The 27,904-nt window shown below is 40.7% G+C and overlaps 2 protein-coding genes across 3 annotated transcripts; one reads left to right on the top strand and one right to left on the bottom strand.

Annotated features, from left to right (window-relative positions):
* The first annotated feature begins 42 nt into the window (after window positions 1-42).
* On the top strand, window positions 43-17,076 carry morn5 (MORN repeat containing 5). Its single transcript, XM_085166472.1, has 6 exons — window positions 43-243; window positions 366-513; window positions 3,822-3,933; window positions 4,246-4,377; window positions 12,894-12,950; window positions 15,520-17,076. Exons 1-6 carry the CDS (start codon window positions 197-199, stop codon window positions 15,639-15,641), a joined length of 618 nt encoding a protein of 205 aa, XP_085022598.1. The 5' UTR covers window positions 43-196; the 3' UTR covers window positions 15,642-17,076.
* On the bottom strand, window positions 13,136-27,710 carry lhx6a (LIM homeobox 6a). Of its 2 annotated transcripts, none has more exons than XM_085166462.1 (9): window positions 26,845-27,710; window positions 25,949-26,020; window positions 25,506-25,688; window positions 23,622-23,743; window positions 16,853-17,070; window positions 16,408-16,508; window positions 16,218-16,313; window positions 15,891-16,065; window positions 13,136-15,737 (listed from the first exon to the last, which is right to left on the bottom strand). In XM_085166462.1, exons 1-9 carry the CDS (start codon window positions 26,920-26,922, stop codon window positions 15,658-15,660), a joined length of 1,125 nt encoding a protein of 374 aa, XP_085022588.1. In that variant the 5' UTR covers window positions 26,923-27,710; the 3' UTR covers window positions 13,136-15,657. The 2 variants fall into 2 exon arrangements, with proteins under 2 accessions (XP_085022588.1, XP_085022586.1); XM_085166460.1 differs by having other exon boundaries at window positions 16,853-17,073; window positions 26,845-27,709.
* Between the last annotated feature and the right edge of the window lie 194 nt (window positions 27,711-27,904).

The raw sequence follows: 27,904 nt of genomic DNA on the forward strand, positions 1-27,904 counted from the left end.
AATGAATAAATCCAACAAACTATGAAAAACTTTTTTTTTTAGATGAGTAGAAACCAATAACTTGTTCAACAGTCGTATTGTTGCGTCATTGCCATGGTAACGGTATACCGCTTCACTGCTGTTTTCAGTTTTTAGAGTTTTTAGATCGACTTTGCATGCTTTTTCCACCCTACATAGAAAGCAGGACATTGTGTTAATGGAGCACATCGGAAGCAGTTACAATGGGGCAACAAAACTTGGCAGGTAGTTTGGCCGTAGTTGTGAAAAAGAGCCGCAGACACAGTGTTTGCATGTGTGCGTGTGTTTGTGTGTGCTCGTATACTCAAACACAGTTCATAAAACAGTGTGTTTTTTCTCTGCTTCAGGATGGAAGGTGAAGGAGAGTACACCTTCCCTACAAATACAAGATATGTGGGAGAGATGAAAGATGGAATGTTCCATGGCAAAGGAGTGCTGTACTTTCCAAATGGAAGTAAATATGAGAGCACCTGGGAAAACGGCATAGCCAAGCAGGTGAACAGTGCATGACTGTGTGTGTTTCACATTGGTTATAGCTGATACTATCTGATATTACATCTGGTCCCTTTTAGTAATCACTCACAGTTATTATCATAGTAATTAGGTTTGCCTTTTTTTGGTAGGATCTTTAGCCTCTCCTGCTCTGAAGTAAACTTTCATGGACCTCACTGCAATAGCAATCACTACAATTATTATCATCACTGCTGTTGCAGTTCATTTGAAATGATAGTAGCTCTTAACCATGACAAACCTTGGCCCAGACAACCCAGCACATGGTTTTAGTGCCAGTGAAAGACCTGCAACTTACCTCCATGCAGAACAAATCTAAACAATTCAATAAACCCAGAGGTTTGTAATACCAATTAGCTTTTTTAAAAGAACCGGCAAATGTAAAAAAAAAAAAAAAAAGAAGAGCACAGATTACAGGCACTCAGGATTTTTATTCACAGCCTTAGTTAGAGTTGTGCAGGTGCTGAAACTGCTTCTGGCAGTGGAGAATGAGCAGGTCTGCAGGTTCCAAGGAGCAAAGGCATGAGGTTGGAGACCAGAGAGGCTATATGTCAGAAATGTGGCTGGCTGGCACACAAAAAGAGCTCTAGAGCACAGAGAGAGTCATGGGAGCAAAAACTAAGCAAAGATTGTGAGTAAGCATGACACACTTCTACTCAGTCAGACAGTGGCTGCATGATTTGGTCTTAATACATAAGGAGCAGGCTTGAAAACCAGGGATCCAGGAGAAACCAGTGAGCAGCCATGCCCCTGGGAAGACCTTACATCATTACGACCCATACATATGCTGTATAGTTAACAGCATTAATCGAAGCTGCTGCTCCTGGATCCCTATCAGCTCACTGACATGAGATAATGGTGCACTTCAATGGAGCAGATTTATTGGTTACACACCTAGTGCAGGTTTCAGAGATGTACTCTGAATATGACTTAGATAGACTAAATGTCAAGGTCTTAGCTGTTTTTTGTTTTGGGGATTTTGAATTCCTCGTGAATATATTTGAGTTTGGGCTTCTGTGGAGGTTTATTGTTATTTCAGGCGTTTCCCGTTATGATCTCTGTGTTGAATTTCTGGGTTCCTGTTTTGATTTCTTTATTGTAGTAGATTGAGAGCTTTATCTTAGGTGACATTCCTGTTTGACTTTACAGTTATCCTTGTCGGATCCTTGTCCTTATTGGATACAAGTAACACGTTACTTGTATCCGATTACACTTTTCAAGTAATGAGTAGAGTAAGGGATTACTATTGCAAAACAGCGATTAGATTACTGTTACTTTCCCATAAGCACGCTACGTTACTGCGTTGCTGCGTTGCTAAACCGTGATTTTGTTTGTGAGAGTGTCTCATGACAATGTCTTACGAGTGTGCGACATCTGTGGCAGCAACAGACGTGTGTAGATCAACAATGGATAGTATGGAGTGCAGGAGAGAGCACGACCATGTAGCGTTTAAAGCTTGGAAGTACTTAAATTACTTCAAGTTTTATTCCGTAAAAAGTGACAAAAACATAAACTCCACTGTAAACTCTGCATGGGAGGAAAACTTCTTTCTACAGCAAAAAAAAAAAAACTTCAAATCTGAGCAATTATCTAGGACACTGCCATGAATGTGAAATTCACAGAGAAAGCCCCGGATCCCCCCACTGACATGACAGTTGCAGCACCTGGCAAACCCCTGACAGCCTCATTTCTGCTAAAAAAGTGAAAATAGATTTAAGAATGACAGGACTTAGTTCTGCTGGATCTTTGATTTTATTTATTTTTTGCTGTTTTACTTGCATCTATTTGAAAGAGTGAGTGTAAACACAAAATTATTTTATATGCTGGAATATGCAGAAAATAGGTTTTGTTACGACCCCTTTTGCTAGGCGACAGGGGCAGTCTCACTCCCTCCAAGGCCCAGGGCCGTAACAGTTTAAATGTTAAACAAATTTCTTCAAAGTCAAAGACTGTTGCATATAATTTATTTTTTGCAAGATGCGAAAGTTAAAAGATTCAAACTAATAAAACAAGTTTTAAAAAGAGAATTTTTCATTTGATTACAGGTCTATTGCTTTATTATGTATTCAGGTTCTGTATCATGTTTTTAGTAATAAAGTAACTAATTACTTTTGAAAAGAGGAAATCAGTAAAGTAACGGGATTACTTTCTTGGAGAAGTAATCAGTAATTAGTAACTAATTACTATTTTAAAGTAACTTGACCAACACTGCTTATGAATGGCTTAAAATATTTTTTCAAGTGGCTCAAAAAGCTTCAGTCGAGTCATGCAGAATGTAAACAACTAAATAAATAACTATAGATAATAAATGCCAGGGAAGTCTGTTTATGTTATGTGTGTCTGAAAGGATAAAAATATCCGCTGATATGTTGCAATATCAGATTTGTAAATCGCCAAATCTCAGTATTAATATTGGTCTTAAAAATATCACTATAACAGTTGAACTCTAGTTAAACTCTAATTAAAACTATCCAGAGTATCTAACTCTCCTTATGCGGTGAAAGAAAATGTGTGTATTTTTCGAAAGATTTCGACAGTTATAAGGATATTTTGGGGGGGAAAAATTAGGAAAGCATGGAACAACAATGAAAAAATATAGATATATAGCTAAAAATGACTGGAAAGTGTAATGCTGTAAAAAACAAACAAAAAAAAAAAGGCGGCCGTCTGCCGCCATCTGCTGTGACTGGTTGGGGGGAATGAGGGATAAAAGAGGCAGAACAACAAACAGTGTCTTTCTTGTATCATCCCTTGAGGATAAATAAAGTTCACCCCAAATACCAAAAGGCATATTTTTCCACTTTCTCCTTGAGATATGTATCTGTGCAGACAGCTTTGGTTTTATCTGCTGAGGTTTGGAGATATTCATCACTGAGAGCTCTGCGTCAATTGAAAGACAATGGAGGGAGATTTAAATTCTTTTGGGTTCTCAGAGAACTCAAAGCTGACATTTGAAAACCGCAGCTTCAACTTATCTTTCCAGAAACCATGCCTGGGGTATGCAGAATAACCCAGACCCAGACCTTACATGCAGCAAAGTTTGCTGGAATATTCCCTACGATAACTGTCATCAGTGAGATCTGTGCATTATCTTGGGTTTTTCACTGATTTGAGGAGCACACGTTACATTTCTTTCACTAACAGTGCACTGGGATTGGGGAGGATACAGATATTACAGCTTTGGCAAAGAAAACCCTCACTTTTCACTTGTAAGATATCACTGATAGGTGGTTTTTATTAAGCGGACTTAATTATAAGGATACTTCACAGGTCTGTGTGTGCTTCCACCCCAGGGGACATTTACCTTTGCAGACGGACTGCAGTACCAGGAGAAGGACTGGAACTACTGCGATGGTTATGACAGACGCTTCTACACGGAGAGGTGCAATGGCCTCAGACCTGCAGGTTGGATCTTATTTTCTAGACCACTCCTAAACAAACACACAAGGAATGATGAGCATATAGTGTACAAGCCAAGTCTCTGTATTGTTTGGCTGAAAGCTTCCTCTCAGTGCTGGATAATTTGTAAACTATGAGTTTTATCTGAACAGCTCTTTCTATTTCGGTCCCTGTTTTTACCTAGCAAAGTTATGCAGGCAGTTCTGTCATCCTGCTTCATGAGCCAGAGTCTGTGTTCATCACTGGCCTGACAAATAGATGGTTTTACCTCTAAGTCATTCCTCAGTCAAATCATAATAATTCCATCTATTCATACAGGAAAATCTCAGATAACAGATTTACATCCTCCACGAGCCATTCCTGATGGATGTTATGACTGTGGAGATGGTTTCTATAACCCCAGCACCAGAGTGGTCACAGCCTACACCGGCAGGTTTCTCAGGAGCGCAGGTGAGAACAAACTGTTAGAGCAAAGCTCGCTAACCATTAGGAGAGGTGTGCTCATTCATATAAATTTTTTGTTATATACTAGTGGATACTTTGTAGCTTGTACCCCTGATCCACACAAGAAGCAGAATTATCTGTATTTTCACAACAAAATCCTCCTCTTTCACTGCTTACCCCGCTGCGGTTTTGTGCACATTTTTCCACTTGTTTTGTTGCCAAACTGGCTCTGTCCACTACTGAGCAATATCCAGGCACCGTGGCCTGTTGCGCCAAGGTAAATTAGAAAGATTAAAGGCAAGCTGAAACACAAAATTTCCATTTCAAATTATGTACACAAAGTGTTACGTCCAGTAAAGCACCTGTCAGTGATGGATTGCTTTATGTTAAAATATATTTATTCAGTAACCTAATAAAGTATTTCCATTTGTTTCTACGACTGACCATAACTAGAAACAATATTAATTCCAGTAATCATGTAATTAATTTAACCTTAGCTTCAAATTTACCGCATGTGTATGTACGGCAAATATAAGTTTTGCACCTATGTTTAAACTAATGCTTGGATCATAGAAGAAAGCAAATATTTACTCACAATATGGTTCTGTGTGCATTTGTGACCACTGTTTTTCTGACTGAGAACACGCGTTGCTGAATTCAAACAGAAGGGAATCAAGTAAAAAACAAGGTTGAGAGGTTAAATGATTGATTGATTGATTTGGCGTGAGGTACACAGGTGAGGAGTCTCTGGTGATCGGGTTTTAATGTAACATAATATTTAAGAGGCTACTGATGGAATGAGCTGTGCACAAATATTCCCTGATGGAGGGAGCGGTGGAGCAGGGCTGAAGAGTGATGCTAAAGAATCTGGACGGATGTGATGAACTTAGTTGGAAAGACAACAACCGTGAACACTGGCGGTGATGTAAAGCGTGAGGCGAAGAAAAGGGTTGCACTAATCAGATGCTGACAGGAGCAGAAGACTGTTTCAAGACTATCGCGGTGCTACTTCAGGTGGGAGGTGGGCAATTGTGTGAAAAATATCATGTGACACCAGTTGAATTTCACAAACAAGACTTTTCTGAGACTACTGCACAAGCTTGATTGATTAAAAAAAAGTAAAAAGTAGGGTATGGGGTGTAGGTGAATTTTTTCGCTTTTGAAGTGGGCTGTTCTAGAAGTTCGAGAGCTTCTGATGTAAACGGAAGGAGAAATGGCCCCGGTGTACCCATGTGAGACATGGTGAGAGAGAGAATGTAAACTGCATTAGTCTTTCTGATTGAACTTTTGCTAAACTTCATTAAACTCTATTGAAGCTACTTTTAAACATAGTAAACCCTCACTTCCTCTTTCAGAGTTTCATACGTTCTGTTCTGTGCATCTGCCTGCACAGTATGTCCGTCAGCGAGATTACACAAATAGTTCAGGCAAGCGAGACATGGTGGAAAGGTGGATCTGATCAAAGGAAAAATCCACGAGTGACTCACTTTAAAACGTGAGTTATGGCAATGGCATCAGTGAAGGATTTGCTTTACTAGAGCGCTTTTAGGACCCTTTTTCTTTCATCATATTTAATAACTACAACTCTCAAAGTATACAGTGTGGCCATATGGAAAGGTCTTGATAAGACTGAACCCATGGAGTGACATTAATGGATTATACTTGCATTATCTGATGGCAGATCACTGTTGCATTTCATCTGATAGGCAAGCCTCTATAGGCTACAGCAGTAATTTTTTTTTCTCTTTTGTTATTTGTCAAAAGTGGAAAATTGAAGACACATTTTTCCACTGAACGAGTGCCCAGACTGGAAGTCTTGATTCGAAGTGAACGCAGTCTGTCGGGTGTCCCAAATTCTGACATCCTCTGTTTGTCGTGTCTCCCTGCCATGATTTTTCATCACTAGAAAATGTAAGACGTATAGTCAGTGTCATATTTCCAGGGCTGACAACATCAAGCTGTCGTCAGGTGGCTTCCCAGTCGATCCAACAATCTGATCTGGATAAATATCTCAGCTCCCACATAGATAGCTGTGCACTTTATTCAGGCCTTAGTAGGCCTCATGCCTGTAGGGTTTGCAGTCCTTTCTCTGAACATGTGCTCTGCAATGTCTTGACAAACTCCTGCAAAAGTCTTGTAACACTGGTTTTAATTGCCGTAAGCCTACAAGTCAGTGTTTTCTGGCATTCTTTCATTGTTAAATAAGACAGAGTCCAGCTTCAACGTCTGGCTTCTTATCTAACCATTTTCAAATCTGCTTTATTTTGTGTTTGAATCTGATTGGCTGTTTTTCCTCTTTAGGAATCACAAACAAGTCTTAAGAAATGATTCTTGGCACATGTTACGAGGTGACTCACGAGCTCCCTGAGGTATTAATGTATTTCGGGGCAGGATATTTGTATTTAGATGAGCTACTTGCAACACAATGCAGATTACTTCCACCGGTACACAAACCTCATTTACATATGTGTAGAGAGAGAATCAAACAGATCCACATCCTTGCCAGATGTCATCGGTATGTGTAAGAAGACAAAAATTTGGTTCGCGATCTTTTCCTTAATGCGAGTTGTTCATCATCATTATAGTTCTGGTATTGATCTGCAGAGTGATGAAGAAAGGGAGATATGGGGACTCTGTTTTGATTTAGATCAATATGAAGTCAAACAGGAACTGTTTAATGGATTTGTGCCTCTTTTTTTCCCCTTTGTTCATATGCAGTTTGTGTGGAGTGATGTGTTGTGTATGTGATGAATGCTGTTACATACACTCTTTATGCTTATGTGTACTCTCCCTTTTGTCTTGGTATACAATTCTTGAGAAGAATGTCTCTGTATCCTGTATGGATTTATTTTTCAACCCTGGGAGGTGAAGGCATATTTGTCAGAGTGGGTGTGAAGACTGAATTTATTGCCTCGTGGTTTCCGCCCAGGATGAGGACTGCGGGGATGATGGGGCACAGGGAAGGCCCGCCCTCCCAGTGGAGAAGTTTGCATGCAGCAAGTAAGAGGAAGGAGATCCCTATGTCGCTGTTGGGAAAAATTGAGCCAATGAAGACAAAGTCTCATGTTGTTTTTGTTTTGTTTTTAAGGTGCAAAAATTATTATTTTTACCCCCTAGAACCACAAGTTGCTGCTTGGAAATATCTGGCTAAACTTTCCTTACCCGCCAAATCGGACCTTCTGCAAAGAAGCCGTTGCAAACTTGGACAAACAGTCCTTCTTGGAACAGCGCCAAGCAGCAAAACAATAGGATCTGTTGATAATTTTCCCTAAGAGGTTTTAGATTATTTTTGGAGTCAAAGCGCTTTCTTGTCAGTGCCTGTATGTATGGAGGGATTTGTCAAAAACGGACCATGTAGAGTGATAGTGATAATGGAAAGTGGGGGGAGTGGACACAAAATACAAAATAGCTACAGGGAAGAGGATTCAAGAGTGAGTTCGAACTATACGTTGTGTATTAAGACGGCTGTAGCCAAGCTGATTGTACTTTTTGGTTAGCAAAGTCCATTTGTAAAGCCTCGAGATAAGCATGTTTTGGAACCAGAAACAAAGAACTCAAAGGGCATTGTTACTCTAAAACACCTTGTTTTCTCCTCCTTTTGGCTGATGCTGATCATAATTTACAAAATGCTGTATCCAATAAGAAACCAGTGACTGAGACTGCGAACCTCTCAGAAAAATGTTTACCGAGGTCATTCCTAATGCCCTCTGCTGGCCAATGGAAAGCGCGCAAAGCTAATGCACTTCTGCAATCTGCAAATACACTGGCTGTCCACACTCATTCTCAACTACGGTGCTCTTTTGGTTTATAAGCCTCAGATACAGATACAGATGTATTTCATGAAAGAGGATGCTGGCCATTAATAGAACGATTGGGAATTTGTTCCTCATATTCAAGTTTACTCAAGCTCAGCACCAAACCCTAAACCACTCCTCAAACGTGAGTTACTCTGGATAAATGCCAACGCCAAATAGTTGCAACTCAAACAGTGACAACAGTAATGGATGACCGTCTCTTTCTGAATCCAAGTGGTCTGCTCAGTTAATTCCACAAAACCCATTACAAATATTCACTTTAATCATTGACCAAAATGACTCTGCAAGCCGACAGAATGATCTTTTTAACCGATAGACGATAAGTGTCCTCCTCCAACATGCTGACGCATGAAGTCAGTGTGTTGTTCTTGGCTGCTGTTTATTATTTCATTTAAGGTCATACAGTCTTGAAAAGCTAATCCGTCCTAAATTATCTGCTAAATTAGTTTTATGATTCAAATCAAGCAAAGAATTATCTTTTTCTTTTTTTTTAAATCTAAAGTTAGTGATTTCATAGCCTCAGTTAAAATAATTTCTCGTTAGGATTCGAGAGGCATTTCAAAGACTGGCACAGCTCCGCACAGTTGTTTTTGGTTGGATGACACTGGAAGAAGGGAGTTTGAAAAAGGGTCTCGAGCAGGAGTCAGACAGGTCACTTGGATACAAAGCTACCTCCTGATTTGAACAGAGGACAGGAAAAAAGGAAGTGTGCACTGTGCAGTTATTGAAAGCGATTCAAAATACACATTCATCTATTGCATATTTTTTTTCTGGTTTTACTACCTCTTCTTAAGTCCCACAGCAGTTTGTAGGTTGTGCAGTAGGTTACTTATTGCTCACCTGGAGAATAAACCAAAGGAAAATAAGAGTATAGTACATGTCAAGCAGCAGATAGAGGTAGCACCTTTGTGCTCTAACTTTAAGAGTAGGGATGGGTATCGAAAACCGGTTCTTGTTGAGAACCAGTTCCCACTGTTTCAATTCCTTGGAATTGTTTGCCATTTTTGCAAACGATTCCCTTATCGATTCCAGTCGCCCCGAATGACGTCACCACGTTGCGGAGCGTCATTTACCTGGCAGGAAACATGATGGCTCAAATGCTCAAAAGTTTGGTTATACTTATATACTTATATTATACTATACTACGAGAACGGATGACAACAGGGCAACTTGCAATACTTGCAAAGTAGATATTTCATTAAGGGAGGAAACACTACGAATATGCAAAAGCATTTGCTCACAAAACACGCGATAACCTTAAATGAATGTCGTGTTTTTAATTCCGCTCCGGACTCGTGAATCTCAACCCAGCAGCAGCGGTAACGTTTGCACGTCCTCTCCCGTTAATGCGGCAGGTAAATAATCAACTAACAGTGCATATTATGTTAGCGCGATCTGCCTTATTACCAAACCTGCCATTACTGTGCATTTAGGTGACCATGATGAGAGAGACAGACAGAGTCTGGCTCAGATGCTGGCAGTTCTCGCTGCAGTCTACCGTTAGCGTCTCCTTTCAGGCCAGGATAGACGAATGTCACCGAGCAGTGACTAAGTTTGTGGTAAAAGGCTTGAACCCATTTGCCACAGCAGATGATTTTCGGTAAGTGAATGTGTTTAATTGTAGGCAGGGACATTACTGGATATTCTTGTGTAATTGCTACAGAATAATTTATGTTATACTTTGTTATTGCTACAGAAGAATATTTATTTTATAATTTTACATTTACAATTTTTTTTCCTGGGGACCCTGTGACACCCCATTGAAGAGCCGTAGGCTGTGGATCTCTTAAGATCTCACTGTTGGGTTTGTAAGGCCATGTTACTCCTAAATTTCTATCTTGTTCAAAGAGAAGATATAAAACAAAGTTCTAAGCTAATCGACCTTAGTGTTCTCCTTTTTTTAAAAAGAATCGATAAGAGAATCGATAAAGAATCGAATCGTTAAACAGAATCGAAAATGAAATCGGAATCGTGAAAATCTTATCAATACCCATCCCTATTTAAGAGTGATCTCACTAAATCAGTTGAGATTTTCTAATCCAGTTTAAAAGAACCAGATAGCCTGTAGGTGAGAAGGTTTGATAAATGTACATGATGTGAAAACAAACAACACTATAGATTTTTTTTTAGACTGCAGTTCTGAAGCAGTTTTTTTTAAATAATTTCTATTTTCATTATGATGAGATCGTTACAACAGTTGTGTCTTTCCACCCTTACTGTGTCACAGACAAACGCAGCTTAATTAAAACCAACAGACTGCAACACAGGGAAATGATTACTGTTAAATGTTAAGTCCAAATCACACAATCAACAGACTAAATATTTTTTAAATACAAACAGCTCACAAGGCTATTTTTAATCTGCTTTGCTGCAGACTTCCAGGGACATACATTAGTACTTTAATTAGCCATCGCTGATGCAGATTGCTGCTAAAAGTTTGAAGGTACTAAGACATTTTGCATTGCTCTGTGAAACTGTAATTTAAAAAGAATGAGGGATGCATAGGTCACATCTGCGCTTGAAATCTCCACTGGCGAGTGCCTGAATACGTTCTGTTATTACTGCAAACAAACACACACACAATCAGTTGTGAATACTGCATTCTGTCTTGGCAACAGCCAGCTTCAGAAGGGGCCATGTGTTGCCATATTATTTGGAGCGTTTTCCTGTTTCTGGAATAACCGCTTCCAGTTGAGACTCTGCACAGAGCAAGCTGCACACTGAACACATTCCACTGCCAAGGAAAACACCTCTCTGGTGACCAAAGCGCGGCCCCTCCCTTTGTCCCCTTCCAGCCAAGGTGTTTCACGGACAGATAAAAATCAGCCGGTCCGCTGGGGAGTGCAACATATCCTCACGCTGCTTTTCCTATAAAACAGGATTCCTGTGTTAATCCTGTGAGCCGTGGCAGACGGATTAATACATTTAAAGCTAGAAATTGTAAAACCATCGCTGTTTCATGTTGTATGTTTGTGTCATCAAGACACAAAATCACATTAAAATTGGAGACAGATGACTTATTCATGTATGTTTGAATGTTTGTCTAAGTGTTCATTTTGTTGATTTCCAATGTAGAGCCTTTGCTTAGAAACCAAAAGTGTGCTCCATCGATCGCACCGGTGAAGGGTCAGGTCGTTTCTCAGCGAGTCACAGAGTTCCTGTGAATATTATCCAAATTCTGGATTTACTTCAGCAGAACCTTGTTCATCTCTTATGCAACCACTGTGCTACAAGAACACCAATTTTTGTTTTTGTAGTTAAGCCATCCTGTATATCTTTGTGTGCATATATATGTATGTATGTGTGCATGTGTGTTACACCACTGCCATTAGGCTGGAAGGAAACACTTTTCTCTCTGAGTGTATTTTGAGGATTAAGATAAACAGACTTTAACAAGGTGCCATTATCGCTTGCACACACTCCCCTCCTCTCACACACTCACATAAAGGTTCTCCATGTAGGTTGTTAGTCGACCAGAAAACTGTTTGATGAATTTGTTTCTGTTATTGTTGTGTTGCTTTTCCTTCTTATAATTACCCCGCCCCCCCCCCCACACACACACACGCACGCACACACACCCCGGGATTTCACTGCAGTTATACCCATCCTGCCTGATAATTACCACCGTCAAAACTGCTAAATTTAAAAATCACAAAAAAGTGCTGTCCTCGCATGTAAATACGCCAGCCACCTGTGCCCTCAGCTAACTTTAGGTGCCAATTACACGTGACTTAAATCCTGAGATAAACGCTGCCAACACTGAAGAGAGCGGAATTGCAGCAAATATGAAAATGCCCCCCAATCTAATTATCATTAAGGAAGGTTTTGGGGGGTTGGTGGTTAATTGAGGTCAGTCTCGTGGCCGCTCAGTTTTGTGTGAGCTGCCGTAATTACCTTTTCCGCTAACAAAATGCGTTACAAAGATCCGCAGCGGCAGCTGCCCGCGTGTCCGTCGCGTTCAATTGACCTCCCGATCAGAGCAGGTAGAAAAGGAGAGGCAGAGAATGAGGGGAGAGGCCGTTTCACACTTGAAGAGGCTGTTAGTGTTGACGCCCTCGGCCGGCAATTACACACAATCAGCGGGAGAGCTGCAGACCTGCTCCTCTGTACAATGGAGCCCCGCGCGCGGTCGAACCTAGGGGTGAGGCCCGCGAGCCGCTCAAGTGTGTGCAGCTGCACGCGCTCCAGAGAGAAAAGCCGACTTCCCCTGCAATTAGCTCCTCATTTCAGTTTTTAACAACGAAAAACTGGTTTATTATCATCTCCTATGGCAGTCGTTTCGGTTAAAAAAAAAATTAAGAAAGAAAAAAGAAGAAGAAGAAGAAAGGAAAAAAAATTGGCGTCCATTTTTTGTGTGGGGGTTATTATTTATTGGTGTCTGAAGTGGCTCTGAGAAGTTATTTTCTGCTAATTGTCGGGCTTATCTTGCTTTGACAGATTTAACCGAGACTTAAATGGCACTTCAACGGTGCTGCCTCGAAATCAGTGCGACCTGCGGTGTGATAAAGCTTGCTGTTAGGTCTTTGATTTAAACGTTTTAAGCGAGTTCAACCAAAAATGCTTCTTGCTGTGCGCCTTTATATGATTAAATCTGTATTATCAGAGTGTAGGTCAAAAGAATGGTTAAATGGTTCACTTTTATCTGGAATAAAAAGAAGAATAAAAAGATACAAATTCTAATAATTTCCCTTTGGATCTTTCCACCAGATGACCAGGAGCATGAGTGGATTGTGCGGACTTGTCGGAAGGCTTGGGATGAGGTTTGTGACGCTGAGCCGGAAAAATCAGCTGCAGCCAGATGTGAGGAGAGCAGCAATGTTAACTTTTAGCATGTTATTTATTAAAACCGAGCTATAGGGAATTTCTGTCTTGTATTACATTTTGCATTAATGACTGAAAAGTAAATGATCAAGTCCATGCTTTTAAATCATCTCGTTTTATTCCCCCCCCCCCCCCCCCCACATTGCTGCTGTGGCCTATGAATTCTGGGAGGTGCAACAGCCGCCTTTCAGTGCATTCATCTTAATTTCCATAATACTGTATGCATTACAGAGAGGGAGCTAGAGGAATGGAAAGAATCTGGAAAATACATTTACAATCAGTTTACAGGCAGCACAGAATGCATCCAGTTTTATTACATGCTTTGATTGCCATACTGTATTATTTCAGATCTACATCTCACACCCAGAAGAATTAGGACAGGCAATCAGTTTCCAACTGGGTTAAACAGTCTTTATACATGCTGCCCAAACAACTCTGTTATTCTAACTTTATCCAACAACACATTTCCCATCCCTGTAATAAGAATTGACTTATTTACAGTGAATTAATGATGTGCAAAACACCACAGATTGCTGGTGTAACACAAATGTGCCATTCATGTGTGAGGGTTGGTTTTTAGGGGTTTTGGTGCTTTTTTTGCAGGGTTTTTTTCATGCCCAAATGAAAGATTTTAGCAGGCATTCAAAAGTGAGTGTATTAAACTACAATCTGAGGTAATTTGCCAAAGATAGGAAATTAGCAGGTAACATTGACAAGGCTTTGATCTGCTGGCCGAGCGTCAGGCACTCATTAAATTGCTCTTCAACATATCGCCATAAACTCCCATTAGCAGATCATCTTTTAAAAAATATCAAATAAAATTAATAATGAATGAACACCCTTGAGAGCAGGAGACATTTCCCATAATGCACTCTTTGTCTTGCACAAAAATGCAGACCCAGCACACACACACACACACACACACACACACACACACACACACACACGGATGTACACTGTTAACCACTAAATTAAGCACAAATGCTAAAGTAAACACACAAGAAGTGAAGTTACAGCAAAACACAATGCCTGACTTAAAAAAATACACATGGAACACAGAGTTATATTTATGGATTTTATTTGTGTATTTACCATTTGAAACTTCATTCCATCTGAGCCCGATTTAATCGTCTTACACGCTTGTCTGTGCTTTGCAGTTGACATGTTTTGGAAAATTAAACGTGAATAATTGCTTTGTTAGTTTATCCTCAGAAATGATCCAAAGCCACCAAAAAAATATCACATTCTATTTTATTGCATTTTATTACACAAAACATTTATGATGCACAGTCTATCAAATAAACTTTTTTGTTTCATTTCATGTTTTTTTAAACAAAACAAACAAACAAAAAAAACATTTCAAATGGGGGAAAAAGTGCTTTACAGGGATTTACCATCTCAATAAATACAAGGACATTGAGGTCTTGTTGGATCCTGTTCTTCACACTATGGCCATGGAACTAAAATACAAATGCACACTCTATACCCCTGCCAAAACTCACACATTCACACACACAGACACACACACATCTTAATATGTACAAAGCCAGTCATTTTATACTGTCCATATTGTACCAATACAATATTCCCTGCCTGCTTGTGTGGAACACACACACACACACAGAGGCTGAACAAGCAACCTTATAAATTATAAATTAGTAACAATACATCTGTGGGAAAATCTGGAAATGTGGTCTGATTTTGCAGGAATGTGAAGTTTGACTTGTATGGTCATCTCAGACTTTCCTCTTTAAACAGGACTGTGACGGTTTAAAGTCTGCAAACTCCTGCTTATAACCGGTGTTTTATTCACGTAACAGCTCCAATGTTGTCCTTTGCGGCTTCATTTAATGGTAAACAGACAAAATGCTACAACAGAGTCTATTAAATAGTTTGTGATTTTTTGCTAATTGAAGATTTAGGAGTCTCATAATTTTTCCTGCGTAATAACAGTTAAATGTTTAGTGAGAAATATCACTTTGGAAAAGATAAGGCACGTAATATTTTCTTGTCTCTAATTCTGCACCTCAGTTCGGTGGGAAAGGAAGGAGGAAGTTTCTGGTTTTCTGAGACGTCATAAAGTCAATATGTCATTCCGAAATAAAAAATATTTCAACAATCAAAGATTTCTGTTATATTTAGATTCCTTCATGGTTGCTTAGAGAGAAAAGAGCCAGGAGCCTTACCTCTAATGTGGTCTACTGTGGCCTTTGGGCCACAAAGATAGTTCCCCTTTAAATTTCTCTTCGTGTTTTGACAGCACTTCAAGAAGTTTCCTTGCTCAGTTTATCCCTTTAAAGCTCCCTTCACCTCCACATTAGGTGGTGGCTGAGTAGAGTAGAGGATGCTGTACACGTGAAGCAAAAGGGTCCGTGTGAAACATAGTCTGTCAGTTTAATGATAAACGCTTCCAAGTCATTTTTGGAAGTCCTATCCCCAGAAAAGAACATAATCACAGATGGTTTTTAGCTTTTATCTCGTTCATCCATTTCTCTTTTTTTCTGGTTTCATGGGACAAGGCTCCTGCAATATTTGTCTCTTCTCCACGCTGACTCCTGGATGACCTTCGAGTTGGTTCATGAGACATCACTGATGTTAGATCAGGGGTTGGGATCGGGAGGTCAGGGGTCATAAGGGCCATGTCGGAGAACTAGCGACTGAGGGGGAGCTGAGGCAGCGACATGGCCTGATGAGAGAGACTCTGAGAAGTCAGGACAGAGAAGGGATGACCTGGGGAGCAAACCATAAAAAACACACAAGATTAAAAAAAAAGAAGAAGAAAAGCAAAATGTGTGTCTTACAAAGCAACTCCCATAATTTAAGAAGTCAAAACAAATACTAAAAATGATGTGCCTATTTACACCACAGTAAATGATAACTCACTGTCAATGTACCCATGAAGGGCCACCATGCGCGCTCGCTCGGGACTGCCAAACGGAGAGTAATGCAGCTCATCGGGCAGAGATGAGGGTATCCTGGACTGAGGATGACCTTGAGGAGCCCCGCTGTGCTGGGGCGTGTGCTTTTTATGTCTTGCTCTGCAGTTTTGAAACCACACCTATGAAGATGCAATGTAACCAGACATCATGTGGCTATATTCTTAAAGTTTGTCTTTTCAGTGTACTGTAAGAATGTGTTCCATTAGTTTAGCATTTTAACATTTAATTATATTGACGTCATCCATTTGTGCTTTTTATACACACTGCTCACCTGTATGACTCTTCTGCTTAGGCCTGTCATGTCGGCTAGTTTCTGTAGCGTCTGGGCATCCGGATTGTTGTCCTGAGCAAACTGTGCCTGCATGATCTGCACAATGAGACAAAATATTAGGTACTGTGTCAGGGCTTTGGCACAGTAAATCAACGTTGTGCACTTCGGTGTTGCTGAGAGCGTTTCTCACCTGTAGCTGTTCTGCGGTGAACGATGTCCGTGCTCTTTTGGCCGGTTTGGGTTGACTGTCTTGTTCTGTTGGAACTGCTCCCTCTAATGTTATGCCATTGCCTAAACAATTACACACACACATGCAAGTCAGATAATAGTTCAGTGATAAATAAAGTGACTATAGATGTCAGGAGACATAGGTAGTCTACAGGACTTGAAAAATGTATCATATCAAAGGGACCTCAGGAGTTTTGATGCCCCAGCAGGGACCCAAATTTAAGAGCCGTGGCCTACTTTTCCGCTCTTGCAGCATAACATGCTAATTCTGTAGGCATTACCGTTCTCAGAAAATTAACAGATATCAATCATTTGAAATAGTTATGACAAGGAATGATTCAATCAGACAATAAATTTGCTGAAAAGCACAGCTTCAGAAATATCTTGTCATTTACCCAACCACTCACCGCTCTCAGCTGCTCGTTTGAGGTTCTCCACCATGGTGTCGTAGTGGATTCGGCACAAAACCTTCTCCTCCACCAAACCAAACTCTTCTCCCGTGGACAGCTGCCTCTTACACGAGTAGCAGGCAAAACATGCCAAGTGGTATGCGTTTCCCCTTGCACGCCGCACCCAGTCGCTGGCGTATATCTGCCGCCCGCAGCGGGCACACTTAGTACCAAACCTACTGTGAGGGGGAGAAGAACAGAGCAGGAGAATGAGGAATTATGGGTAAAAAAAAAAAAAAAGGGAAAAAGATAAAATTGTTGCAGAACAGAAAATGAAACATACACAGTGACTTCCTTTTCTTTGAGAATATTTTCTTGAAGTGAAGTTTGACATGAATTTGTTTTTTAATTTCTGGCAAAGGTCAGAAGCTTTAAAGGAAACTTTGGAGGAGGAGGATATGGCTTTCAGAAAAGACTTCTGAGTGCGGCTGCAAGCTGAGCCTTGAATGCAAACAAACCAACACCTGCAATTTCCTGACTGATGCATGAAGCCCCTGACACATATATACACACACACACACATAAGCCAGGTTGGCTTTAAACACAGTGGAAGATGAAGAAAAACCCGGATGACATCATTCTAGATCGCCTCGCTGTAACTGATAGCAACAGCGAGGTTGGCGGTGAATAAACCCAAACCACCTGACTTGCTGTTATGGATGGGTGGTTGGTGGGAGAGAGAAAGAGGATCCAAGATGTAAGGCTAGAAATGCTTCAAGACAATTCCTCATTAGCAAGAAATAAGATAGCTGAACATCTGCTTAGTTTAAATGTTTTAAATGAGGGGGATAAAACGGGACACGGGGCTCAAAGAAGAAATAAAGGCTGCTGTAGATTTATAACTAATCCCACAAAAAGGCCTTCCTATCCCGTATGTCGGTGGCCTTTCTTCTAAAAAGAAAAAATGTAAATCCCAAATATTAAAAAAGTATTTTCAAATTTATTAGTACATTAGTAATATGTGTGTAGAAATTAGTCAAATTGAGCTGCAGCACTTGTGCTTTATGAAATAAGATATATCAGACATAGGCAATACAGATGATACTTGTTTAGGGGAAAAATGTCGAATATCTCATATCCCTTCACGAGATTGTGTTTACTGTGCAGCTGGGTCCGTGGAGTATCCAAATAAATCTCCATTTTATTGCAACAGAAATATTATAGATGTTCCCTGTTTTGCACAAGAATAAAAAGATATTAAGCGCCTCATTTGAAGGACCCATTATGGGTTTTAATGGGTATCAAACGCTTTAGGTTGGAGATGGTTATGGTTATGTTAAGAGCCATTGTTGGGGTCGGCAGCTGCCAATTCTGCTGGAGGAGGCCAGATTTGTAAGCAGCCTGAAAGAAAGTGCTTCTTCAAGGGTAAAACTGGCGTGGAAGGGGGTGGGGGTAAACATGCGCAGTGTGCTGCACTGTACAGCCAGATTTGTGTACATTCATCAGCCGTGCTCACCCCGATATTTCGCTCGCTGCTCCATACACAGCCACAAACATGCGCCATATTTAGAGTCAGAGGTCAGTGGAGCTGGCGGAGGGCAGGGAGCCGGAAAAGAACAGTCATGGAGAGAGAAAGAGAGGACGTAAGTGACTGAGACAGGGAGTCGTAGGGCTGGGGGGAAATGGCAAAGTGGAGAGCGTAAGCGGCGGAGAGAGCGAGCAAAGAGAGCTGGGGGTGCAGAGGAGCACAAGGGCTGCCAAGTGAGTGGGTTTGGCAGCGTATGCGTGCACTCAAGTCCACTCTATCTAGGATGAAAGCATACTAAGGGCCTGACATCTCGCAAGCTTGTAACCCTCCTTATGTGCAGGAGCTTGTTTGCCAGAAGTCACTTTTATGCATGTAGTGTGGTGCAGACTATTTATGGGGCATCATTAGGCGACTACTGTTTGAGGTTCAGCCTAGTTTTTATCATCACAGGTCAACAAATTATATAGATATCACAACAAATGCAAAAAATGGTATTCATCAAGGGGGGGGGGGGGGGGGGAAGTGCGACTGTAACAGCGAGTCCTTGTGATGACCTTCAAGGAAAATTGGCTGGCATGGCACCCACTAAGGGCTCAAGTTGTCTCTGATATGTTCAGATTTAACCAAACAACCTCTTATGTGCCATTAAAGCCACTCCGGGAGACAAATGGACTGCACGGCTCACTGTACGATATCCTTTCAGACTGTTACAGAGAAGTCGAGCCTGTTTCTACAGTAAAGAGGAAAACATTGTGGAACGTTGCAGCTAATGCAGCATGACAGCTTGTCAGTTTCATGGTCTGAGACAGAACCCAGAAAAAGCTGCAAACCATCCCTTGTTTTAACCCCCTCCTCCTCTTCTGTCTTCCTCCCCTCCCTCCTACTTCTGCACCCATACTTTTTCTGTATCTTATTTTCCCTTTGCACTAAAAAAACTGATGTTTATTTTGGATCCGTGTCAATCCTCGCAGCCCTTATATCACTCACCGCAAAACTTCCTTTCCTCCTCAGACTTCTCCTATTTGCTCCCCTTATTCTGTCTAATTTTTACTCTTTTTTTTTTACAGTAATTCACCTGCTGCTGAAAGAGGGGCCTGAGGAGGTACACGTTTTTTGGATTATTTATGATGTGCTCTGAGAACATGCTAATCTCTATTAGATTTGTCCTGAGAGAGGCTGTGCGGTTTGTGTGCGAGAGGTTCACATTAGGTTGACAGGATTCTGAGCTGAGAAAAAGAGGGGAAATGTTTCATATGCTTTACGTCTTTTAACAGGTTTTAATAGATCAGGGTTTTATGGATAAACCCTGCAGAAAATACAAGTCTTTGACACTCTCATCCGTTGCTCTTTTAGCCTGTAGTAAGTAGGAATACGGGCAGTTTTCTTTGCAACAGCCAATCTGATTTTCGGCATGAATAATGTAGTGCAGCGCTTTAACTGAGCAGAGTAACACTGTGTGTCACAGATGTCTTATTATAATTTTAATTCATTCGCTTCTTGATAAAAATCTCTGTAGCTGCTGCTCTCCTTTGTTGCTATGGAGACCTAATCAGCTAACCAGAGGTGGGTGGTTGATGAATAATTATTATTGCAAAAAAATTTTAAAAAAATCAAGCGCGCACACACACACACACGCATAAAGAGACATGCACACATCCACATGTGCTCACATCTCACCCACGAAGTTCATTACATACGTGGACTCTGGTTACAGTGTCAGTGTCACGGGGTGCCCCTGATTAGGGCAACTTCCTGTGTGGCCTGCAGCTCATGGACGCGGATGGGGTTTCTATGGGGCAAGGCGAGGGAGGGCTGCAAGGAGGCGAGGGGGGAGAGGGGGGGAGGCTGATATAGAAATGGTTTGCGTATGTGTGTGTGGTTGAGAGAGAGAGAGAGAGAAAGCAAGCCCCCAAGGCCTGACATGGGTTTGAGAGGCACAGCGGGGGCTCTGTCCTGCACCCCTATAACGCTGACATCGCCCCCACCCAACCTCTGCATACACATACACACGTATATGGAGGGAAACCCACTCTGATTTCCTGCTATTACGCCCCATTAAAGCAGCTGTCAGTCCAAAGCCAGATGAGAGGCTGACACAGATGAGGAAATATCTCCAGAGGTTTGAAAGCAGCCCAAAGGATCTGGACTTGCAGCGGTGTTTAGCCTAGTTTAAATCTGGCCTAAACCCAGATTACAGTTTATATTTACAGAAGTAACCATTGCACAGGCCCCAGCCCTGCAGCAAAGCTTCAATGCAGCATTTTTTAAAATAGCATCACATTCTCAGAGTGACTTATAAGGACATCGAATCCAAAAGTACTGATGTTATTGTGCAAAACAGGGGTTTCGTCCACATATTGTAACCATACTAACTATTCTCTTCTTGCAGTAGTTTTTAATCTGCGTATCTGCATTATGAACTCTTTTATGACTGTGCTTGTCATCCCTGTCTTTAGAGTCATAGTTCTGTACAGCAGATAGATGACAAATGTGAGGTAAACTGTGGAGCAGTTTAGGTCCTTTGACCAGTTCTTAAACTTCTAAATTTAGGAAATTAGTTGCTTTGCATTTTGTGAAAATAACTATACGTTTTTCATATAAAACATCTGTCCAGAAAAACCCTTTTCATTCACACCCTTTATTAAAAAACGTTTTAAACAAAATTAGGAAAAATAACAAGAGTAATAATACGTTTTATTTTAGGGGGAAATGTGGCAGTTTATGTGACATTTTAATTTAGACCCCCAGTTTCTATGAATTAAATATTTTCTTAGCTTTCTGTGCGTTTAAATAATTAATTAACAACCATATAGGTTTGAAAATGCCACTTAACTACATCTATGACCAAATTAACCAGAAAGAGGCCCTAAGTGACCCTCATTATACACAACAAACGCATTTCATTTTTACCCAGGATGCAGAAACCAACCACTACAGAGCAAAGAAAATTAAATTAGCACAATAATGACAAATGGCTTTTAATATCTGGGGCTAAAATACTGCAGTAATTCTAAAAAGAGATTATATTATATTATTGAGGTCTTTGGCATCTGATTATGTACATTTGTTGCCACTTTCAGGCCTTTAAAACGCTAAAGAGTAAGTGACTAAATATTTGTCAGATGTCTTGAGGATTAAAAGAAATAATAATTGCTGCAGTGTTGCACTTCTCCTATAATGGGATGACGCAACATTGCCGAGGTTTTCTCTGTTTTAATTCGTTGGTGCACAGAGGAGAAAGAGAAGCAATCTGATGAAAGACAACTCTACCAACAAGTGACAATATAGCTTAAAACAATGAAGCGCTTAAAACTCTTTGACTGTAAGAGAGCTTAAACTGTTTTATTCATTACCATCTTTGGAGATCTGATACTATGACGTATTTAAGGTCCACATTTAAAAAGCATTTCTGAGTCTCTCAGTGATCAGTGTGGAGGTAAATTCTGAGGGAGCATTTAACCAGAGGTAGGTTGGTAAAATATTATGGTGCGGCAGAGCAAACACAAAAGTCTCCGTTTTCGGGAAAAAATGAGCAAAATGACTGGCAGCTGCTAGACATGCATAAATAAACAGAGATCTGTGTGTGTTGGTGACCAGTGTGTGCGTGTGAGTAGGTGGATTATGTGTGCAGGTGTTTGCATTGGGCATTTCTGCTAATGCCCATTTCAAAGTTTCACATTTGTGTTTTTATGTTTCTTATTACATGTTTGTCCATGTGCAGGTATCTGTCTCAGGGTGTGTTTTCAGTTTGGACATAAGCCACATTCACACGAATTACATGCTGACCAGACACTCGGGGCCGTCTAATTGCTGGTCTGGAGGCTTGAGGGTCTGGGGTGGGGGGACAACTAATTGCTGGTGATTATAAACCTCAGAGCAGTGACTTGGTGTCAGATTTTGATCAGACAAACACTAACGCTCACTTGCAGCTCTATGCACTCACACACACACACACACACACACACACACACACAGAGCGTTAAGCACAAATTGGCACACGTGTCCATACGATTAATACACCAGCTCCAGGCTACTGAACAGAAATTGACCATACTGATGCTGCTGTGGCTGTGAACCCCATTTAACCCTGTACTACCACACACACACACAGGCCTGCACACATTTTTATATTTTCCTCTTGGCACTCACAAAAACACACAAAAAGGGAATAGAAAACTGAGTCAAAACATCAGACAGGCTTTCTTAGTCCAGCTTGTATTGTAATAAAATTGTACAAAATTTGCCTACACATTCATGGCATGTTGTATACAGACGGTATACAATTTTATTTTGTAATATTTTAGATATATTATCAGAGATATTTAATTTTTAAGGTTTACTAAACAATCATTATTGGGGTTTTTATTATTATTGTTATTAGGCTTGATTCTCTAACTGAAATTGTATTTGCTTTTTTAAAATGAGACATATCCTTTTATTAGAGAATAGATAGGAATTTCCTTTTTTGCACTTAAGCTCTGTTTGTCTTTAGGGACCGACTAAATCCGGACAGCTCAAACTGGCATTTCCGCCAATTTCCGTTTACATCACGTGTCCCTGTCAGAGCGTTAAAACAGTTATCCGCGCGCATCGTGGCACGTGGTGTGTTAATTTTGTACCTCATTCAAGACTGAGTCATGAGAAAATGATTTCACCAGCTTTTACGCACTAAATGCTGGAGAAAGGATCCAATGATCGGGCAGTTGCAAAACACAAAAACACGCCCAGCCAGTCTGGCACAGTGCACTGGAAATGCATAAATAAGCGAAAAGAAACTAAAGTGTGCTAACTTTAATTTGCCTTTTAAGATCTGATATGATCAAAGCGGTAAAAGAGAAGCTGGTCATAACAAGGTCAAAAGCGTTTTTCCTTAAATAGCGTAAAACTACACAGCCCACAACTTTTTAAACACTTTAGGGAAATTTTCCCAGAGTGCAGCACTCCAGTGTTTTTCCTTTTATAGGCCAAGCTGCTGAAAATGTCGCGGTTTTTTTGGATAGCCATAACAAAACTGTGAATCTTTCAGCTCTTCGCTGTAGGCAAAAGCTTTTATTTTGTTACACACTTTCAGTTTTTGAAAAGGCTTTTCAAGAATATTCGAGGCAACCCACATGCATAAGTTTCAAAGGATAAGCGTGCGTGAGTGCACGTGTGTGCGACAAGAGAGAGAGGGGGGGGGGGGGGGGAGAGAGAGAGAGAGCTGTGCTGGCAGAGGGGCAGACGTGGTATTTTGAAAACACGGCCATAAACTTACCCTACCTGAAATAATCCATTTTACAGAAGATCTCTTTGTTTTTGATGTAGCAGCTGCTGTGCTGACGTAGTGACGTCCTGCACACTGAGCACTCCAGACAGCGCACGTGCCAAATCAGGTTGTTCACCTGCAAAGAGACACCAAGCGTGTCAAACACACACAAACTGATGATATAAGGCCGCATTAAGGACTTAGGGTGTCTGCTGTGGTGAGTAATGACTCTGTCACACTGTGGAACACTGACGTGATGCAGCAGCATGCGTTATGAACGCGCCTGCGCAAATCCGATCGATCGTGAGCTTATTTTGAATGTTTATGAGAGCTGTAAATAAAGGATTTTTTTAAAACAATTTTTTAAAAATTTCTTTTTACTCATTATTTTAAACGAATAAATACAATACAAAAAACTCTAAATAAAATAACTCACAATTTTGAGCCATTTATGAATATAATGCTGAAACTATAAGGCGTGCAGCTTATCACAGATGTATCTGTATTTTAGCAATATGCTTTTTAGGAGGGTTTTTTTTTTTTTGCTTGTTTGTTTTGTCCTAAAACATATTTTATTGGCAATTAAGATATTATACGAAATATTAAGGCATCAACCGATATTTTCTGTGACTGGATTTTTTTCTTCGTTAAACAGCATTATAATCGTTTAGGAAAACAATAATTTAAAAAATGTTTAAAAAACTTTTTTTTTAAATTATACTTTTGCAAGCTTACAGGCAGCAAAGACATCCGGCTTGTCTATTTATTCATATGAGAGTTAAAGGAAGCTGCCAAAAACACTTGCCTTAATGTTAAATTTATATTTATAACCTTAAATGATTATTAGTACTTATTATTATTATTTGCCCTAATAGATATATTTTTCGTTGATGAATTTGAGTTTTTTAAATTATTATTTTGAATACGGTGTTAAATAATCAGTCCCGACATTTAAAATCATGGGGAAAATATATTACTTTTTTTTAAAAATGGCTAAATAAAGAAGACAAACAATTGTTGCACACAAAAGATTTTAATTGTTTAGTTTTTGAGATCGTATAAATTAAATCTATCCAGAGAATTTACAACATGTATAGACAAAACGCCTTCTATAGATAATTGCAGATAAACTAATAGTTCTGGACATGAAAAATACAATAAAATAAAATAAAAATTTCAGTGTGACTAATTTATTATAATAGCATAAACGTTTAATTTAAGACCAGACATTAAATATTGAAATAAAATAACCTCATTTGTCTTATCTGTAACGCGGATGGAGAACAAAGTAGGCAGATAACGAACTAATGATCTTCACACTTCCTGACACACACACACGGCCGTGCGCGCACTAGTGAAGATTGTTTGGGGTTGGAAACACACGAGCGCACGCGACAAAAGCAGGGCGTCCTGGCTGTGAAACAGCAAAAGAACCAAAACATCCCTGTTGTGACTGCCTGCGGTCTCCCAAACACAGAGCGCCGTTTAATCTCCGTTTCCTGAAATGTTACGGTGGCGATAACATGGCTGAGATTTAGAAACAAATCGCCTCTTGTGTCTTTTCCTGTTTTCCGAGTTCGTTACAGGATAATAAAAGTTTTAAGTAAGTCAGGCATATAGCTGCCTTCAAATATCATTGCAACCTTTTTTTTTTCTTTTTCTTCTTTTCTTCTGTTTTCAGTTTGAAGTTGTATTTATTAATTTATTTTTGCTTTCAATCTCCAAATTGCGTTAAATTCCGTGCAAACTTACGGCGGGCCTCCAAATCCAAAAATAAGGGCAGAGTCAGCACAGCATCCTATTTCATTAGCTCCCGATTGCCTTGTGCAGACGAACTATTTCTGTCTGTTAATGTAAAAAGGAAAACAAAAAGTCTAAAAGTATGGCCGGCCTCTCACCTTCAGCAAGTATCTGTCCAGGATCTCCAGACCGCAGCTGGCGCACAGGTTCTTCCCGGTGGACGGCACCGAGCTGGTGGTGGAGGTCGGCGAGCACACGGAGGGGGTGGACGGAGTGCTGGGGGAAGAGCGGGTGTCCTCCCGCTCCATGTTGGACCGCTGGGATTCTCCGTCCGAGTGAGACTGCAAAAGGGCATCAGCAGAGCTCAGCACTGACACACACACACACCGATCATCCTCATCAGCGCGTTGACAGTTTTCAGGTGTCGCCATTTTTTTTACCATGCGTTTGCACTGCAGTGCGCGCATAATTCACAAATTTTCGCCAGCTTGAATGCGCGTGAAAGCAGCAAACGGTCATCCGCTGCACGCTATCGGCGCACTGAAAGAGCATTTTTTAAACATATATGTTTTAAAGCATAAACGGGCAATAAAGCTCTCACCATTGACGTGTGCTTAGAGTCCACACTGCAGCGCGAGGCTCCCGGTGTGCTCTGGTGCTCGGTGGAGATCACCTACAAGAAAACGATCAGTGAGCGGCAGGTCATCACTTTCTCCGTCTCATTATCAGCTGAGCCGAGCAATCCTCGGGATACATTTGCGGACAGCTCTCCGAGGCTACTCCTATTTAAAGTAGTCCTGACAATAAACCCCCGGTTAAACCTGTTTAAAAGCCCCCCTGCAACAAAAGGCAATGTTTTAATGAAGCTATCTCAAATTGGATTGATTTTGTTCCCCCTGCCCTTAACCCATGCCTCTCAGAATAATAGTATTTTCTTCGCAATCCAGGACACGAGACTGGAGGATGGGGAGTGGAGTGGTATGTGTGTGTGTGTGTTCGGTGGGGGGGACTACCTGTAATTACAAATAGCTTGAAACGCTGGGGGGATAAGAGGGACACGGAGTGTCAATTTCAACTGTCAATCAGGGTGGAAAAAAGGCAACGGTCACCCAAAGAATTGCAAATTTGATTTTTAATGGCTGTAATTAAAATCTAATTCTCTTCACGCGAGTTGGCAGCGCTCGAGAGGCTCGCGGACAGCAAATCACGCCATTCATACGCAGAAGAAGCAGCTGATCTTCACACACACACAAGAAACATGATTCTTGTGAGATCGCGGAGAGACAAAAAAAAAAAAATCCCCGCACGATCCCCGCCCCGGGGGGGCTGCCGAAGAAACTGCGCGTCCCGTTCAGTGAGAGAAGAAACTGGCATGTTGAAAATATCCCTCAGTAAAACTAGAGCCTAGTATAGCATTCGCACTGCACATATGACTAGCTGCAAGTAGAGTCATTTTAAACCTTTTTCTAAAAAGGCCCAAACATTGCGTGTCATTACCTGCTTTGTTGGGATTCCTTCGGACAGAATTTTATTTCCCTCTGAAAGAGGGGACAACACTTCATTTTTCCAGTACATGAACCCCTGGCGTCTCAGAGTTTCCAGAGTCTGGGATCAGGAGAATAGTCGGCGATGGGCGTGAAAAAACAAAAGAAAAAGAAAACAAAAAAGTAAAAAATGGGGAAAAACAGTTATATCCGTACCATGAATGAACTGTGGCGCGCACTTTTGTTCTACAAAAAAATGTCTCTTTAAAACACGAACACGGTCTGTCACGGCAGTGATGCAGCGCCGGAGAGTTTTGCTTGCTGCTCTTCACAACAGATTTCTTACGTTTCTCTCTCTCTGTCTTCTTCTTCTTCTTCTTCTCTCTTTCCCTTTTCTGATCTGGGGTCCGACCACAGGAAGTGAATCAAATCGAGGCGCCTCGTAAAAACTCCCCCCAAAAAGAAAAGCTCTTGAGGTTCAGCAGAGACCTGCGGGGCTTCATAGGCGAGCGGAGAACCTGAGTGTCTCTGCAGAGCTGCAGTGAAAGTTTGTGCGAGACTCTGGCCTGCCTTATAGTTAAAGAAGGGGGAGGGCGAGTAAAGAGTTTCATGTGCGTGAGAAGGCTGGACGCGCAGTTCGGAACAGTTCTGATTCCTCAAAGCTCTGCTGGTGGATGTTTGATATCTTAGACATTTATAGCAGCAGAGGGAGAAAAATAAAATTATACTTGTTTATGTGATTGTCATTTATTTGCTACTGGAAATATACAGCTGGCGTTGACCGCGGACAACAATGCGGCAATTAACGCACAAGTTTGCGCGTGAAAACCAAAGTTTTTGTTATATACACGCTGATTCTTGTGTATATGCGGATAAAACCATATGTATGTTCTTATTACTCATTTATATATATAAAAAAGAAAAAATAGTCATTATTAAAGACAAGACAATTTTGAGACTGAATTTAGTTCAACTCCATGATTCAAAATATAATTCCGTTAATATTTTGGATAATTTAATGCCAGTTGTCGCTATGCTTGCAGTTATTTAAAGAACATAAATATTGCGATTTA

Source organism: Neolamprologus multifasciatus, chromosome 7, assembly GCF_963576455.1.
Source record: "Neolamprologus multifasciatus chromosome 7, fNeoMul1.2, whole genome shotgun sequence".
NCBI lineage: Eukaryota > Metazoa > Chordata > Actinopteri > Cichliformes > Cichlidae > Neolamprologus > Neolamprologus multifasciatus.